Raw genomic sequence first — 19,170 nt, forward strand, 5'->3', positions numbered from 1 at the left:
CACAAAGTTCCTCTAGGTGTATCCACAAATGTGAAAAAACGCATTCATTTAAGATCATATTCATTTCATATCAAATGCAACAATCTTGCCGCTACATGTTTAACTCACAATTAACGCAATTTTAAGAACATTATATTTGTAGGTTGCTCCCATGGATGTATGGTTGCTCCCTATTGAAGGCGTTAGGACCCTGCGGAAACAAAGTGACCTGCCAGGCAACAGGGAACGAGTGACGACAACGACGTGCTAACGAGTTAGCCGGCTAGCCACTGCTATCTGGTGTGTGCGCGGTGGAGGCGATTTATATATGACATAGAATAATAATCCAGAATATATTGCATTTTATTTTAGGTTAGCCATCCACGTAATTTAATTATGCCCAGTAAGAAGAAGAAATACAACGCCAGATTCCCTCCGGTAAGATTAAACTTTGCTGAACCGGTGTCAAGATTAGCTAACGTTAGCAAAGTGCGATATAAAGCTAACTTCTCTAGCTAGTTTTAGTGGGATTCGGCCTGGTTTGTTTCCTAGAGAGCTAACATGCCAACTAGCAAACGCAGGCAGTAAACCATTAAGATAGAAGTTGCTTTAGTGAGCGGCAGCGTTGCGTTATACCGCTGTCGCTGGTACTATTGAATTAGCTAACTTGCCTTGCACCCCAGTGTTTGCTACGTTACAATCTAGGCGTGCGACGTAAGTTAGCTAGAGACTTCGGCAATTAGCGTTGTTTTTAGCATGGGAAGCTAAGTGAAACTGAACGTTACGAATCTAAGCAAATCTGTTGTATGTAGCTGCACGTTGAGCAAACTTGTGAGATATTCATAGGCATACACTACAGTAAATGTTATCTCCGTGACCGTAATGAATGGTATTAAACACGCATGCTATGATAGTAACCCGACGATTCAAAAATATGTTTGCTAACATTTCAATCAGCGGGCCCTAAGTTTTGAAACACATAAAGTTGTTTTGAAGTCTGTAAACCATGTTGTGTCACCGTATTCACGCGTATTGTGCACACACTTATAGTTAAACCTTTTGTCATTACAGGCAAGGATTAAGAAGATCATGCAAACCGATGAAGAAATAGGCAAAGTGGCTGCAGCAGTACCTGTTATTATTTGTATCCTTCCTGCCAGATATATTCATAGTTCCAAGGTCTTGATCATTCATATGAGAGGTGCTAGATTTATCTCAGTTGTGCCATTCGTTCAGTCATGGGTCCTCAAACTAATGCTCTGACTTGTAACTGAACTAATTTATGAATCAGTTAATTTATAGAAGTTTGACAGAAAAAAAGATGTAGATTTGTTCTTTTTCTGTGTTTTAGCATGAAACAACATTAAGATATCACTTTGGGCTCTGTGACCATATGATAGCTCTTATATTTTGTTATTTATCAGTATATGTTTTGTAACATTCTCTAGATAAATGATAGATTATCTGATGAAGAAGGAAAAGTAGTCCCCCCTTGTCTGACATTCAGTGCAAGTTGTGGATTGGCTCTCTGTTAGATAGTATTTAAAATAACAAGCGTTGGCAGTGGCAAGTAATATTTGTCACAGTCAGCATGTTCTGTTAAACCCAAGCAAGCTGTTCATGTTTTTCATTTTCACATTTGAAAGTTTTCAGGCTGCAGGTGCAGTTGCAGTGTAAGCTAGATCACGTAAGTAAATCTGTTTACTGACACAGACGTGCTGTATCATACTTTCCTTAACTGAGACGTCAGCGAGAGCCCTGGAGCTTTTTTTGGAATCGTTGCTGACAAAGGCCTGTCATGTCACCCAGTCTAGGAATGCAAAGACAATGACGACGTCACATCTGTAAGTGTCTGTGTTTGTGTATCTTGATGTTTGGGTTTATTTGGACTTATTTGCATGTTAAAGACATTCTCTGCTCATTTCATTCAGAATGACATGAAAGATTTGAATTCAGGTAGCTGGATGGTAACAGGACATCATATTAAAGTTGTGATTGTGGAGACACATGCAGCTGAAAATGGATTATATTTTCATTCCGTTTGGATTTAGATGAAAACATTTTAAGGTGCCATATTACACATTATATAGTGTGGGTGCACCTGCTGTGCTAGTGTTACTTAGACAGTGCTGCTGAGTGGATTTGCAGCAAACTGCCAAATCAAATCCCCTGTGCTGTTTTTAAAATTGTTTCTGGCCACGGTAAGATTTATCTGCCGAGAGAATCTTACTTTGTGACACAGACTGTTCGTGTTGTCGATGCGAATATTTGATATTAGTGTGACATTTTGCTCTTTTCGGAGTGTATTTTAAGTCTGCAGACAAGGCAGTGGTCTGAAAACTGTGTGTGTGTGTGTGTATTCACAGAAAACAGTGTATTGAACTGGAGCAACAGTTCGATTTCTTGAAAGACCTGGTGGCCACAGTGCCAGACATGCAGGGCGAGGGGGAAGAGAACCACACCGAGGGGGGAGGAGAAAAAGTCCCTCGCAGGTAACACTCTCTTTCTCACACACACACAAACACAGCTCAACATGTTTGTTTAGCACCACGAGTACCAACAAATTAAACAATTAAGTTGACTCCATCATGCTCAGGTCTGCATTTCTCATACAGATGATAGGCACCATGTCCAGTCACCGTATCACACAGCTAAGTTTGACTCATTAATCTGGTTTATCACTGAATTAGTCAGTTTGTTCTGTCATCTCTGATAAGTTGATGCACCCAAAGTATTATATGGAAGAAATGAATCACTCACAGATCACAAAAAGAAGAGCAGCCTTTACATGGACACAAGGCCAGTTACCTTTTCTTTTTGCAAGAACAGTTATTACTGTCAATTGAAATTGACCAAAGCAAACTGTTAGCCATCTTTGCAGTGTCACCTCATTACTTTTTCCATTTTGTTTTGTGATTATACATTAACAGCGACAACAACAAAGTAAAGAAAAAGGCACATTTTTTTCAGTTCTACAGAGCGAGAACTAATTATTGAGGATTGTAGAGCAGAGAAAGCAGTATTGACTGTCAAATCAAACACTGGCACTGCTGCTAAATTGAAGCAGAGTCTGGCAGAGGATTCCACATAAATTAAATGAGTAAGAAGTTGTCTTTTCACTAAACAGTGTGGCTGATTTGATTCAGATTCAATTTAAAGTGGTTGTAAGTTGCTAATATTGAGACATTTTGTCTCGGCTTTGTGGATGAGGCGTGTGGAGTCACAGTATCTTTGAGTATAAATGGCACAAACCAATTTCCACCAGCCGTATTAGTCACATTATTATCTGCTTTGAAATGATCTCCAGTGATTTTAATGCTCCATTTGGGCGTAACTGTCTGAACTGCAGATTCATGCTATGGAATGACTTTCTAATTTGTAATTTATTTTATAAGATATTAAAATGTGGGTAGCCATGTTTTTCATTTAAAATGTATAAAATGGGTGTTTATGTGCAAAGTTACAACTCTTATGTTTGTACAGTTTAAAGTACAATATTGATTAATATAGAACAGAGAACTATTCTTAATGAATGCTGAATGTTGAAAATGACAAGGTGTGTGATTACTTGTTTCCTTGAGTGAGCAAGTCTCAGACCTGTCAGGTCTGGTCTTCACTAACTGAGCAATGTCTGTAGAATATTATAGCATAGCCATGAACTACTTTCATATATAATTTAATGACTTTTCACCATTTCTGTTTTCTTCCCCAGGGGTCGAAAACCAGGGTCTGGACGCAAGAACGGAGGAGCCGGCTCCAAAGGCAAGGACAAGAAGTTGTCTGGCACAGAGTCAGAGCAAGAGGTGGGAGTTGATTTGCATGCAGAGGTCAGCAGCTGTCTACAGTTTCAATGATCTGTTGTGAGATGGCTCACTGTTGTATTCCTCGTGATGGTGGACAGGATGACTCTGAAGACAGTGAGACAGAAGGGGACGAAGAGGACGGTTCTCAGTCAAGCACAAATCTACAGGCTGCGTCCAGGTTCCACAGGTACGGACACATGCTGTCTGTGTTGAGATACTGGAACAGACTGTGTCTAAAAACACTTGAGGCAGATTACAGTTCACATCTGGCATCACTGCGTGAATCTCAAGTGTTTTATAATCTCTCAGGCCCCATAGTTAGAAAGGGGTTTTTAGGGGTAATTCACAAGTATACACTGTTGTCTATGTCTAGTAAAAACATGGGAATTTTCAAATAGTTTATATAACGTAAGAGGTTGGAGCCCAGAAAAGAACATTGGATCTCTCAGTTTATCTGTAAAATCACCAAATTTGATTTCAGATATGAGCATCTTCATGTAAACATAACGGCAATTTAACATGTAGCTCTCATGTCTGAATAACCACACGTCAGTCACCAGCAGCAAAGTATGTTTAACTCTAACACTGGTGATTTCCATGACAGTAATCTGTCTTTGGACTGATTCTAATCAAGTGTGTTCCTGAACTCCTCTGAATGAATCTTGAGCAGTGTCTTTGTCAGTGCATTTTGGCTGCAGTCATACCTGTGATGGAGTCAGTAATCCAAACAGCCACCACTGTTGCCTCACACTCATTGTGAGGGACACAACAGTGTGAACCTCAAGTCATCTAACCTTAGCCATCGTAAGCTGCTAATCATACCACACCAAGACAGTTGATGTGTCTCAAATCAGATACTCTAGTTAGTTTAGTAGCTTTGAGTATTTGAGTGCACTGCATTTTCACATACTTGTCAGGGTGAACTCAACGTTTGCGCTCATAATAGCAAGTGTGAGTATGGACGTACACAAAGTCAGACAGCAGCTGTATCAGTAAGACGCCTGTGGGTGTGCTGAATTAAGGACTTGTGCTTTTTATTGCTTATCATTATTACTTATTACTTTTTAATTGCAGTCTGTTATATTTTCTCTCAAATGTTACTTAGTCTCATTTGAACAGCAAATGATGACAGATATTGATTCTGAATGTGGCCAGTAGAGGCCAACTGTCTCTGTTAAATATTTAAAAAAACTGTGCCACTTATACATATAGAGAAATGATGTTTTCCCATGGTGCATTGCACAAAGGCAACAGAGGAGATTCTCAAAAGAAAATTAAAACATTTTTTAAGTTGGTAAAAGCTTTGGTGAAGTGCATAACATGTGCTTAAAGTGTATAATGTTTGCTAAGTCTTTATTTCATCTATCGACCTGTAAGGTGAATTTTGATTGTTGCTGAGTGACTGATGGGCTTTGTTTTTTGTACATAAGCTGGAGGTACACTGCTTGCAGTATCTGCAGCCACTCAGAGACCAGCAGAATTTAATGCGCTGGTGTCCCTAACAAATACTAGTGGCTGCAGAGGCTGCTGTTGCTCAGCAAAAGTTTCAGTGTTGCTTCAAGTCCTTGTCTATTTGTTTGATTGGCAGTGATTTAAGTCCCAGTCTGACTGACATGAAGTGACGTACATATTGTATTATATAAATGACCTCTGCCTGTACTCCTGCAGCTCAAACGCACCCCCCCAGTACATGCACATGGGCAACATGGTCTCAATGGGCAGCATGGCTCCAGCACAGCCTCAGGGCGGCATGGCCTTCGCCCCCCACCCCTCCATGATGAGCGTCGCACCACCTCCCCCAGCCCCCGCGCCGCACAAAAACGAGAACGACGACGATGAAGACTATGACTCTTAGCTCCGTCTTCCCTCCTCCTTCTCCACCGCTCACTCTCTCTCACACACACACACACACAAGAACACACACACTCTTTCAACATTATTTTCGATTTCTTAAGTTGTTCTTGCGGCGGCCGCTCTAAGCAGAGGAGGGAAAGACTCTTCATCACAGCCCACTGGCAGAAAAAAGCCCTGACAGCCAGCTGTGAGAGACTCCGCCGCAGGAGACAGAAAACAGGTTGTATATTATGTGTTTTAATTTTCTTTTTTTTTTTCTTTTTTTTTTAAAAAAAAGGTTTTATTTTATTGTAGAGGAGAATCCAATGAGGATGTTTTTTAACAAGTCAGTCGTTCTATTTTGACTATTAAAAATGGCAGTTGTCGCTGTTTTTGCCATGAGCCCCCGCAGACAAGATAGATGTGGTTTGTGTTGCCTTGTAGCTTTTTCTTTTGGCACTTTTTTCCTTCCTCAATTCTCTGTAATAGACACGATGAAGTGAACTTCTCAGTCGTCATGTAAACCCTCAGGTTGGCAGAAAAAGTGGTAGTTAAAGCCTTATTACAGCCTTTGATGCTCATGAAAAAGGCAGTTAATTGAGATGAGTTCAGGGCAACAACTTGTGGAGTACCTGGAAGGTGATCGGCACTTGTCTAAGGGAAAAGGAGGTCACTCTCTCACCCATGAAGTGTTATATTACTACGTTAGCGATTGACTATGAATTACTGCTGTTAAGATATGAGCCCTTACTTCTGGGTTTTCCCACAACTCGCTAGTCGGTTCAGTGGTCAGGCTGTAACATAAACAAGGAAGCAGGTGTATTTTTACTATAGGTTAGCTAGCCACAGCTTTTTTGAATTAGTTTCTATTTTTAATTCACATTTTTTATCAAGAGAACTGTAAAACCTCCATGACCAGTCCTGAAGACAACCATATCAGTAGGTTAATGATTTACATTGTGTTGTTATTTTTGATGCTGTCAGGCATTTAGACCTACTATATTATTTTATACCACCATTAAATTCCCCTGATTTGCCCATCAGACGTTTACCGTGACTCTCGCACCATGACTTTGTTTTTAAAGTTGTTCGTCCCCTATGATTTCTCTTCTGGCCACCCTCTCCAATTTTGAGTAACTTTCTCCTTTATCTTAGATTGTTTTAGATGTATCAATTTAAAGCAGAAATGGGGCTCCCATTTATATGTCAGTCTCAGTATGAAATGTTTCCACATAGACAGTTGACACTGTATTGTAAACTTTTAACATTCTTTTTATTTTGTATGGGTGAAATAAAGTTCATATTTCAATTAAAAAAAGCAACCCTTGTTCTGGTTTGTTTTGTCTTCCATATCAGAGATGAATCGCCTCAAATGGTTTCCACATCAAGTAAATCTGCAGTGGCGTTCAGCTTCAGACAGCTCTTTGTTTACCGGCTGGAAGGGCAAAACCTAACTCCGGAGATATCTTTAAGCAAAATATTTCAAAGTGCTTCCTCTTTCATTTTTCAATTTCACAGGCGGGGAACACATCCTTTGTAGTCCTCATTCAATGCTGTGCCTTCTTCACTCCTTTGTTTTCATTCTGTATTTTGCAATATAGCAAAGTTTCCCACTGATGTATCTTAACATTGATTTACTGGCCAGTGACTCATGCAACCTGAAAGACAGGAGCTGCTGTTTATCCTCAGGACTGCAGCCTCACTCTGACATTTCAATCAGATAAGCACAAGACAGTACAGGTTTGTAGAAAGGTGTTCACAGAGAGGCGATTGTTACCGTCACAGACACTTCTTCCTGAGTGTGTGTCCAGTCTCTTTCCTCTTCCTCCCACCTTCTTTATTATTTTTTTTTAAACAGTCCTTTTTGTCGTGTAAACGCAGCCGCCTCTTCCCCCACCCCACCAAGCAACACAGAGCCGGGGGAGCGGCGCAAAAAAACAACTGCATCCTTCCTGCACAAGCGTTGACTCAGCGGACTGTGCGGAGGGTGGAGTCACGTGTGAGTGAATGTGTGTGTGTGGTGGGCTTGGGTGGGGGAGGTGGGAGGAGAAGGGTGTAGGTGGTTGACTTTAGGAGGTCGGTGTCCAAACAAATGGCAGCCATGGGGCAGGGAAGGAGAGCCATCAAAGGGCTGACAGAAGGAAACACACTGTTTCCACACAGCAGCCAACGGGGGCCAAAGGTGGCCCTCTGATTCCCACCCCCCCTCACCTCCCTGTGAAGCCACTGGCTTTTAAGTGCTCTGTACTACATGGGAAAATGTGGCAAAAAGGAATTCCCTAACCTTTTTCAAGAGTAAAAGCAGTGAGTTTAAATAAATATATAAATAATTCTCTGTAAAGGGCATAGAAGGCAGAGACAGTTTGTTTTAGGGTCAAAGGTTAAGGTCACTGTGACCTCACAAAATACATTTTTGGCCTCTTGAATGTGATATCTCCAGACTGTCTTGAGGGAATTTCTTCAGATTTTGGGCAGTAAATCAAGTTTATCATTGTTTTTTTTTTTTTTTTTTTTTTTAACAGGCAGAAATGGGCTTCCATAACTGCAGTATTGGCTTGAACAGATCACATCAGAATCAGAAATATTTATGGGCTTTTTATAAGTATTGTATCAGAATTTGGCTGGTGGCAAACCTGTTGTTAGTAGATTCAAAACAATAGTTTGTATATTTTTATAAAGAGAATCTGCTGAACTACTTCACTGAACTCTAATGCTGGAAAGACAGAAAGATGAAAGTGAAAGTAAGAGCATTCTTCTTGGAATGAAACTTTTAAATGAGCCATGTTTCACTTTCTCTCGTGGAATTGTACAGCATTAAATCTAAATCTTCTTCAGTGAAGTTTCAGTAACCGCTCCTCCACCTCAGCTGGGTAAGTAGCCCATCAAACTGCATAAAGGACATTCAGCCAGACTCATGCTGAAGGCTTTTAAATGTGTTGCTTGAAGAGAAACTTGAAACTTCTTTTTTTGTTCAAAGTAACATCAGACAAAAGAAAATCTTCAACACATTTCTCCTCACAGAAAGCTGCAGCAGCACTTTATCTACTTTTCTTTGACAGTGGGGACAATTCTTATTAACTAGTGTCCTTGAATATTTGGACTGGGTGTCATTAAGGAGTAATATCTCAAATGATACCATGGGAACAAGTGTTAGGATTCTGTTTTCCTTCAGTAGCACATGGAAAGGAAATGAAAAATAGACATCATGTGGTATGGAGGATTACCTACTGATCAATGCTCTTTGAGCGTTTTTGCTGTCACAGGTTCATTAAGCACCTGTTACCACCAGTGTTAAGTGAGCCATAATAAACTAAAACAACTAGTGTGAATTTCGAAATAAGAGCTCAAATAAAACGTTCCCTATGGTCAAGAGAAAATCTCCAGTAAATCAGTATTTTCCTCTCATAATGTCACATCATGAAATAACGATCACATAAGAAATATTAATCTGGTCATTTCAATGCTACGATAGCCTTTACTGTCAACTGATTTTATTCTTTTAATTTGCAAAAACCTCCCCTACATTGTTATTATTGTCGGTATTTTTTGCAAACTTCACGCACCTCGGTCTAACCCCTGTAGCTTTGTGAAGTGACCAGGAAAATAGCCAGGAAAATACAGGAAACTCGTGATTTCAAAATAAAAGTCTCATAAACACATGGTATACACTGTTGTACACAACCAGATATTTACTAGTCCATAAACATAGCTTCATTTTGTACTTTTATTTAGATGATAAAATGAAAGTGTAGTCCCTTCGTGCACTTGTAGCTTTTTCAGTATAATTTGAAGTCTGTCATTTTGCTTGAACAATTACTTTGCCATGTTTGAATCCCAGTCTTGCTTTTTATCATTTTTATTGCAGAGGAAAGTGGAGTAAAGCATAAAGTACCGAAAATCTACACATGGCATCAGTCAACACTAATCCCTGAGTTAGTCAGCTTTTTATATTTTATTGCCTACGCAATATTGTCTTGACATTGACCATATTCACTCTGATAACGTCTGATGTCGTCAGATTAAATGTTTATCAAATACAGTGATATTTTTCGCTGGTTACACTTTAAATAATAAAGTTATAATATGTAATTCTCTCTCTTCTCTCTGTTGGGGAACTGTTTATTTGCATGAGCTACTGTTTGTGTCGCTCAAACATGCTAATTTGTCGCGGTTTTACTTTGATAGCCACAACCGGATATGTCTTTACGAATTGTGTCGAGCTTGACCGTGGCCTGTCATCTGACTCTTTTCCTGTTGGGAGAGAAAAAGTTTTGAAACCCCACCCTCTCTACTGACTGTAAGCACAGACGTAGAAGTGGTTCGAGGTCCTGGCGAGTGAGCGCTGACCGAGGAAGAGGAATACGATAAGAAGTTATGATGGAGTTATTGCGCTGTTTGGATACCGACTGTAAGAGCGAGCCCACCGAGCTGGACCAGGCCACGCGCTGAACTCCAATGAGGAACTAACGGGATTTGTTTTTACTGCGCGTTTCTCCCTGGAAAGTAAAGCTAAGCAGGTTTGGATAGCTCTTCCTGTTACAAAGTCGGCAGTTCCTAAGTTTTAAAAGTTGTGATAAAGCCCAGCTCATTGCGTGCTTCTGATAAGACCGTAATTATGGATACTCACGCGCAATGGGATGCGGGATTTCCTGCGGGGGCGCCGCAAAGTTGCGGTCAGACGCGGTTATTGGAGGTCTGGGCTTAATAATGCGAACTGGTCAGCCCTGAAACTTGTCGTAAAACACTGGTTGGCTGGACTGAATGCTCCTTTCCTGCTATTCTTCTCCGCTTCTCAGCGCTTCCTGCTTGTGGTGGCCACTGCACTTAATGGCTAAAAATACATAAAACTCAAAATGGACAGCTTAATGTTGTGGGAATCTTAATTTGGGGTTGCAGTTGCAACACTCGAAGTATTTTACAACAAGCTTGGGGACATTTTTATTTTTGTCCTTTAGTCTTCTTAATCACAACTCAACAGGTGGCAATTTTGAATGAGAGAAGAGAAGAGCTAATTTGCCCATAATGAGGTGATTCAAGAGCCTCTAAAGTACAGGCCGGTGAAATGATATTGTGCTCAAACCATGTGTTGGGAAACCACACACCACATCACTTACACAGAGAGAAATTCAGTGGAGACAGTGCTGCCTTTCTGAGCTTTGATACACTTAGCCATAATCAAACAAAAGCAGTCTCTTGACTGGTTCTGCATTTTCAAATGGAGAGCTTTGCATTTCACGTCAAGACGAATGAAAGACACTTGCTGTTCAGTTATCTTTGAATCCTCTCCTGTAGCCCACTTGTTGGTCAAGCTTTTGAATACATTTCACTGGTCCCTGATGAACCAACAAGAAAGACAGGAAAGGGAGCGAGGCGCAATAAAGTACTTCTTTGTACTTTATTTTCAAACCCTTGGGGTGCAAAATCAGATCCAGTCAAAACATCTGCTTGAGGCTCCATGGAGCCACTGAAGAACATATTCAGCCGTGGCCCACTGTCGAACTGGAAAAATTTGGATCAATCACAAAAAGGGAACTTCACCAATCCCGTGTGGACAGCCTTATTCGACTATGAGGCGTCCTGTAAAGATGAGCTCACCTTGCGTAAAGGTGACCTGGTGGAAGTCCTCTCTCTGGACTCTGAGATATCAGGGGACGAGGGCTGGTGGGCGGGAAAGGTCAACAACAAGGTGGGCATCTTCCCATCCAACTACGGCTCCTTCAAGCCAAGCGGATACGGGAAGCTTCAGGGCAGCAGTGTGGTCGGTGAGCTCGGCCCGGCCGTGGTGGGCGAGTTCGAACCCGAGGTGGTGGATTTCCGGGAGCTGAGCCTGGAGGAGGTCATTGGGGTCGGGGGCTTCGGGAAGGTGTATCGCGGTACATGGAGAGGCGGGCTGGTGGCTGTGAAGGCCGCCCGCCAAGACCCAGATGAGGACATTAGCGTGACGGCTCAGAACGTGAGGCAGGAGGCGCGTCTGTTCGCCATGCTCACCCACCCCAACATCATCGCCCTGAAGGGCGTCTGCCTTCAGGAACCCAACCTGTGCCTCATCATGGAGTACGCCTCGGGTGGGCCGCTGAGCCGTGCGCTGGCTGGGCGTCGCATCCCGCCGCACGTCCTGGTCAACTGGGCCGTGCAGATAGCCAAAGGGATGTTGTACCTGCACAGCGAGGCCATCGTACCCGTCATCCACCGGGATCTCAAGTCCAACAACAGTAAGTCCTTCATGTCTGCAGCGCAAGCCATTTATTAATTGAACCCAGTCAGTTACGGTTCCATTGATTAAAATAAAAGGTTTACACATCTTTTCTGGGCCTTCAGTAGGGCAATATGGCCCATGGCAGTAATGGAACATGGTGTACTAGTATACGTACAGCTGCTAAAGGAATCTCTTAGTGTTTACAAGACCATATCTAGAACAAAGACAACCTTTCACACACTCAACATACTGAAAGGCCAGTGCTCCAGTAGAATTATTAACTCAAACATCTCATTAGCCTGGGAGGTTGAATTATCTCTCTACTTTTGATTCTGTACCATAATTGTTACAGTCATAGTCGTCGTCGTAGGGTAATATATCAGCTTTATCTCCAGTTATAGCTACAGAGCATGACAAAGCATTTAAGATTAGTAGTACGACAGCACATCTCTTTGGATTGAAGCCCAGTCATGTGACTCCCCAAGCTGTAAAAAGGTAGGCCAAGGCAACAGAGACTGAAAGGCCTGCAAATATGTGTTGTTGATTGCACAAAATGCCACACTTTGCTAGTAAAGGTCAGGAATTCAAGAGGAAGCTTTCCATCTCAGCACCGTCACAACTCACACATTGGACTTTGATGCTGTCCGGGGGTAGCAGTGGGGAAAGGTCTTGCTTGTTTCGGGCCCTCGCGGCAGACACGTACGCACTGGACCTTGTCATTAAAGTTACACTGGTGAGAGATGTATTGCTGATAAAGCGTTCTGTCCCTTCCTTTTGAAGCAGAACAAGTGCCTTTCTCAGCTCTAATGGTGCTCTCCGCTAACCCAAACACAGAGCCACCTGAATTTTACAGCAGCCGCCCCTCTGTTATTATCATTCTTGTGATGCAGCATATAATCCCTGTCAGCTCTGTGGCTGTATCTGTTGTGGTCCAAAAGATTTCCAACCTCCCTCTGCTCATCCTGTCTGTTAGCGCAGATCCTGATCGTTAAAGCACATCACAATAGAAAAAAGATAATAGTTGCTCCTTGTTTAACCAGGAACGACTGACGCTGCAAAAAAACACAGCACTGTCGGTTCTGAGAATATGACCTTGGATCGAGCACTGGAAGGTTAACGCCCTTGATTCAAGGTTTGTTTAAAGAATAGGCTCTCTATTCGACACATCATAAGAATACCTTTCTTCCAGACTCCCTTCAGTATTTCCATCGTTTTCACTTTTGAACAAGCACTGACTGTTTCTGTCAATCTCCCTCAGCCCCCCCCCTCCGTTCCCCTTCAGCATCTGCTCACACTCTGTTTCACCCCTCACTTATCTTCACCCGTGTGTCAGGTTCTTTCCCGGCGAGACCTCTCCGCTGGAAAAAACGTCTCCTGTAGCGCAAAAGAAAGAGGAGTTATGGTAATATAATGTTTGTATATGAGGCAGGCCAAAGCGAATACAATCCCTCTCTCTGTGTGCTGGGAGATTGTATCGCTCTCCTGCCTCCTCCTGCTTCTTGTTTTTTAATTCTTCTCTGAATCTTTGTCCCTGGCCTGCCCCTACATGTCTCCATACAACCATAACCCTGTTGTGCCACTGAGCAATATCCTGTTGTGGTGCTCGTTGGGGGGGTGGAGGCGGATGGGAGCAACAGGGACGAAGGGGGTGGGGGGGGGGTGTTCATTTCAAAAGACGCCCTGTCATTGTGACACGGTATAAGTGAGGTGCTGACAGGTTTAATGCACAGGTGCAAGAGCATCTTGACATGAGGGCTTCTTTTAAGGGAAAAATATACCTTAAAATACAGTGAAAATCAAACAATGGGGCTGTCAGGTCAACAGTACAAAATGTACTGAAGCATCTATGGTAAACCTCAGATTATGGTGTCAGTTCCTCAGAATAATGCTGCAAGTTCTTCTTTCTAGAGCTGCCGTTTTGCCATTTTGCGCCGGCGCTCTGCAGTCATAAAAGAAGAAATCTGCCAGAGTGGAGGCAGAAACTGCAGCTGTAAGTGGACCAGAATGCTATGGGACAACAAATGAGTTCATTACAGAAAATATAGGAAACAGTTGGAGGATAAGTAGATGAGGTGGGTTGATGGGGAAACTCCTTTTATGATGGTAAAAGGTGGCTCTTTTACATCATATTACACTGAAGTATTAAATCAACCCAACCAAAGCACTAGGTGAATATAGACACCAGCTGCATACGTTAAAAAAGATTACTTTTTACCACTAGGGACTGCTCTTACAGTGATGGATTAAGGTGAATAGTCATTATCCCTGAGGAGCTTGCCAAGAGTCGCAGTTGTAGCTAATGACCAGTGGAGCGCTTTGGCCCATGTTGGAAGATGCTCAGGCATTCACTGCACTGTCAGCCATACTGTTCTACAGGAATGCCCTGAATCCCCCTAGATGAAATTCAATTATACATTTTAATATTTTTATTTCTATGAACTTAGACCCTTTTAATACTGATAATTTCATCACCATTTTGTCACTGGCTGGTGCTAACAGTAACAGTCACAGCAGAGTGGCCACTGGACTAGAGTACAGCTCTGAACCAGACAACAGCCACAACACAATACAAAGGGAGCCTCAGACTTTGAACCATGACCTACATTAGCTTTCTAGGTAATGTCTCTTATCAAACACAGACAAATCTTGCTTTGGACCTTGACTTGCTTAATGAGCGCGCAAACAAACATCCATCTGGGAAAAGTGCACGGCTAATGTCAGTTTGTAGGTTAGATAGCTAATTAGCTAGTGAGCTGTAGCACTTTATTTATGACTTTAAAGCTGTAAATGTTAATGTTGCTCAGTTTAAATATGAAATGATGGTGCTAATTCTTCAAGACAAGACTGTCTCTCTTTGGTTTGTAATCTACAGTTACAAGTACAAGTTTGTTTAAATCATTTGTTTGTGCCCCTGCTAGCTCAGCTGTCAGTCAAATAGATTACTCAGATTCACCCACTCAGGCTTGGAGACTGAAGGACCATTGACCATCTGAAGTATCCCCTACATATATGTATATTGATAGTTAATTTATCAAATTAATTTGACATGGTTTGTAACTATACAGGATGTCGTTATGTTGGACTGAATCCTAACATTAAAGTTGCAGGCCTGAAAACCAAAACAATGAGCTAAAAGATGCTAAAATGCGCCGTAGAACTCAGGGAAACTGCAGAGTCGGTGATAATTCTCTGTGGGTTCTTAATATAAGCAATCCCTTTCACATTACACTCAGCAATTTGATCAAATGTTTTCATACAAATATTGATTAGTGCAGCTTTAAGTTTTCTGTAATTAATATATCAACAGCTCATCTTGCTGCAGCGGCAGTAAAAATCTTGCTATCACTAACAGCCTTCAAAAGTTCCCTCAGTCCAGCTGTTGTCCTTACACTGTCAGTTATCTGCACAAAGCCTTCATAGATCCAAAAACAGCTATAGGCATCACCACACGCCATAAAACTCTGCAGAGGCTTTAGTTAGAACTGGTGGGGAAAGTGCCAAGCTAAGCACTTGCTGGGCTGGAACTCATAGGCCTTTTTTTTTCAGGAAGAAGCCACAGTTAGATCTTGGATCAACATGTCTTTTCAATTTTTTTTTTTTTTTTTCCATGAGCGGACAAACATCTGATACATCCCTCTACCAGCATGTTTTCATTCAGGGCCCCCAGTGCCCCACACTGCAGCGCACTCAAAACATCCCCTGTGTGTGTGTCTGAGTGTATAGGCGGCTGGGTGTGTGATGTTTGCATGTGTGTGGTGAACTGCTCTCCTGTTACTACTGCACTTACACACCAATATCCCCCCCCCTGTTCAGTGGGAGGAATTATGAGAGCAATTTAGACATTTTAGCCATTATGTTGATTGTGCTGAGTTGTTTAGTGAAGGGAATAGTGGGTGTTTAAACCTGATGAAGTCTAAACATGCACCTGTGTTTTGTTAAGGCAGCTGCATTATTATTTAATGTGTAGTTTAGGTGATAAGTGAGCCAATAACACTGTTAAACTGGCCATTAGAGAGGGAGAACACGATAAAAATCCTATCTACAGATGGAAATTTAGCTGTGAAGAATGTCAGTTAGGCTTGAGTTTTGTTGTTTGTCAGTTTGCCAGTCAAATCTTTTATTGATGGCTGCATGTACTTCACGTCAGCAGGAGAGAAGTCACGCAGTCTTATTCAAAGCAGCATTGGTATATAAAAGCACAAAGACATTATGTAGAACGATGTTTAATGTGGAGATGCTTCTGTTCCTGCGAGTTCAGCGTCAGGCCTCAATCACATATAATTTGTTATAAAGCTTTCATGGTAAAAAAATGATCACGGCCTCGTGATAAATAAATATCCTGTTTCTATTCTGTCCAATTTTATTTTCAGCTGGTAAAAGAGAAAAATGATTTGATCCACAGCCAGTTCATAAAAGCTCTTTGAAACCATAGACTGTAGAAACCCGTGAGTGTAACTAGAGCCAGAAAATCCAAATCTGGGTGACCGGCAGAGCCTGAGTGGAACTGAAGGAGTGACGAGCAAGAGGCAGCCGCCATAGGTTTGACTGTGATAGCCTGAGAGACCTGTCAGTCAAAGCAGACAGACCTTGAAACCTATGCTTTGATAAGCTGCTCTGCTTCTTAATGGACCGATGTCAGGAATATCTGCCAAGGCAAACTGTAGGAGAAAGGAAAGTGAGGTCATAAGAGAAAACACACTGAAGCCAACATCTTACTGTATGTCCATTAGAGAGTCTTTAGGTACTTAGACATTAGCTAAAACACTTAGCCATTAACTCTTATTCAAACACAAAGAGTCAACTAAGTAGATTTTCAGACCTAAAAGCCGCAGGCAGACAGTTCACTCTGGATGTTGGTAATAGTAGACTGACAAAGTAATGTAAACTCAAGATCCACTGACTGGCCTTTTTTTTTTTTCCAGAGCTTTCAAGCACACCTCACTGTCTTCAGCAGTGAATTGAATTTGTGCTGTTGTCATAGAGATACATTCGTTGTTGGGACGTGACTTAAGTGTGATAAAAGAGTAAAGGGAGTCATACATGGATCACATGTGGTTGACTGTCAAGACCAAAGGATTTATTGAAAAAATAATTGAAAGATGAATCAATAATGGAAATAATCACTAGTTGCAGCTCGGGTTATTATAGTGAGCAGTGCTGATACTCCTCAGTTAAAATGTCACACAAATTCCCTCTCTGTTATCCTTTTCTCTTCCTCACTGCTTCATCACACTCAGCTCAGCTGAGCCACACATGATGTGAAGCATACAGTGTATGTGTTTTTACAGTTTCTGTGTAGAAAGTGGTGCTACTCTGCATCACTTAAACATCTGGGACCAGATGTTGAATTGGCTGTCCTGTATAAGTGTTTCAAATTTTGGACATAACAACAACCTTTTTTTTTTTTTTTTTTTTTTTTTTTTAAGAGAAAGAGGAACAGGGCAGTTACTGTGAGAATGAATAGCCACCAGGGCTGATGAAAGAAGGTGTGCAACATTTGTATAAAATGCTCTGACAACACAAAATGTAAGAAAAAAGATGATTTTGCAATTCTGCTCAATTGACACAGGTGATCTCTGGGAAATGCAGTGAAACAGCAGCAAGCTTTAAAACAAAGAAGAAAAAAAATCTTAAAAAAAAAAAAAAGGAGGAACTTGTGTGTTATCACTGAGATACTGTGTATAAATATCACATGAGAGAGTCATGAGATCGTACAGTGAATGCATTAAAATATACAGTATTGTCCTAGACTCTGAAATACATTACACACTAAGTGTCTGCCTTGAAACTTTACTGAATAACTCACCACTTTTTGATCCACGTCTCCATGAAGAGCAGATTTCTGCATAGGCTGAGTGTTTTTATTCAGCAGGAGGTGTAACCTCAGAAGTCAAATGTAGCAGAAAGTGCATCATCATGAAGTAAGCCATCCATAAACATGACTGCGTCTTCACTGCCAGTTTGCTGACTGGCATATCTAAGGGGTGCCTGGGGTGTCCTGGGAGGGAGGCGAAGGAGGTCACCTGGGGTAGAGCTCAGCTGCGCTGCTGCTGGCTCAGAGTGTGTGTCAGTAGGTGATAAGGCAGAGGGGAGTTTGCTAGCCTAACTTAGCGTGCAGCTTAGCCAGGCTGCTTGGCTGCATCATTTCCCTACTGTCTTTATTCAGTGTTTTTGAAAAGACAGACAGGATCCAGAGATCCTAGGCTCACTTCGTAGAGCAGGGTAGATGTGAAGAGTTGAAACATTCAGACGTGTGAGCACGAGCTCACGAGCTGGAGGTTTTTCAAGGTTATTTTGTAAGGCTTCCAGGAGATGATTTTTTTAAAATGCTGAATTATGACTGTTCAGATTAGATTGATGTCACTGTCAGCATGATTAGTGCTCTGAGCTGCTCTATGAAATACAGTCACTCACCTCCTTCCTGGAATGTTAACATCATGTCTATGCACATTACTGGAACTGGGGTGGGAGGCAATTAGCTTAGCTTAGCACAAAGACTGGATGCAAGAGGAAATACCTGCCAATACCTCTAAAGCTCACTGATTGAGGTTGTAAATTGACTTCACTTATATACAGCTTTTTTTGTCATATTGACCACTCAAAACACTTTACACTACAGACTGGGGCAATCGACAAGTACCTATTATTACACCCTAAATTATAAAAGAAATCAAATAGTTTTTGCAACTATCATCTTTCTTAATAAGTGTATTTTACATTGTGTTTTATTTCATAATTGCCATTACATTCCTCTTTAACTGGCTGTATTTCGACTGCCACTTCAACTTTTTTCAAGTTTTTTCGGATGTTATTGAAGTGTATTGAAATTTTCAGCCGCAAACACACATTCATTTACGCTCAAGTAAAGCAGTATCTGCAGCATGTAGGTCGTGTCTTCACATACAGTACTGACTGCTGCATGTACTGTAGGTGAAAAATGATTTGTGCCCACACAATGACTGCACTCCCACGCTTAGTCATGAAAGCTGCAGAATATGTGTGTGTGTGTGTGTGTGTGTGTGTAGTCCAGGCAGGATGAGTGAGGGACGATGAACAACAGAACTGCAGGGGAGGAAGAGAGAGAGAGAGAGAGAGAGAGAAAGAAAAGCAGACACTGGAAGGTCAGAGCGCACAGGAAGTAGAGAGGTTTCCAGAACTCAGCCAGAGTGAAATCTGTTGTTGTTTTTTCCCTTCTCCAGTCTGAAACCTCGTTCTCAGCTCGGCCTCTTTCTCACCACACAGATCACAAGACAGTTCCCATGCTAATTAGCCAAAACCTGCATTATCTGTTTGTGGAGGAGAAAATGGCTCTGAGGATCAGGAGTTGTCAGTTTTGGAGAGTTGAGGAAAGAAAGCAAC

General features: G+C 41.7%; 2 protein-coding genes across 2 annotated transcripts in view; both read left to right on the forward strand.

Moving 5' to 3' along the window:
- The first annotated feature begins 199 nt into the window (after positions 1-199).
- On the forward strand, positions 200-6,942 carry drap1 (DR1-associated protein 1 (negative cofactor 2 alpha)). The gene is made up of 7 exons (XM_018674273.2): positions 200-417; positions 1,051-1,123; positions 1,730-1,823; positions 2,346-2,471; positions 3,692-3,782; positions 3,881-3,969; positions 5,451-6,942. Exons 1-7 carry the CDS (start codon positions 376-378, stop codon positions 5,635-5,637), a joined length of 702 nt encoding a protein of 233 aa, XP_018529789.1. The 5' UTR covers positions 200-375; the 3' UTR covers positions 5,638-6,942.
- A 2,787-nt stretch (positions 6,943-9,729) lies between these two features.
- LOC108882041 (mitogen-activated protein kinase kinase kinase 11) overlaps positions 9,730-19,170 on the forward strand; it is a 40,851-nt gene continuing 31,410 nt past the window's right edge. The window contains 1 exon segment of the mRNA XM_018674269.2: positions 9,730-11,827. Within this exon segment, the coding sequence (XP_018529785.1) occupies positions 11,071-11,827 (757 nt within the window). The 5' untranslated portion in view covers positions 9,730-11,070.

The sequence above is a fragment of the Lates calcarifer genome, linkage group LG14 (genome assembly GCF_001640805.2).
Source record: "Lates calcarifer isolate ASB-BC8 linkage group LG14, TLL_Latcal_v3, whole genome shotgun sequence".
Lineage (NCBI taxonomy): Eukaryota > Metazoa > Chordata > Actinopteri > Centropomidae > Lates > Lates calcarifer.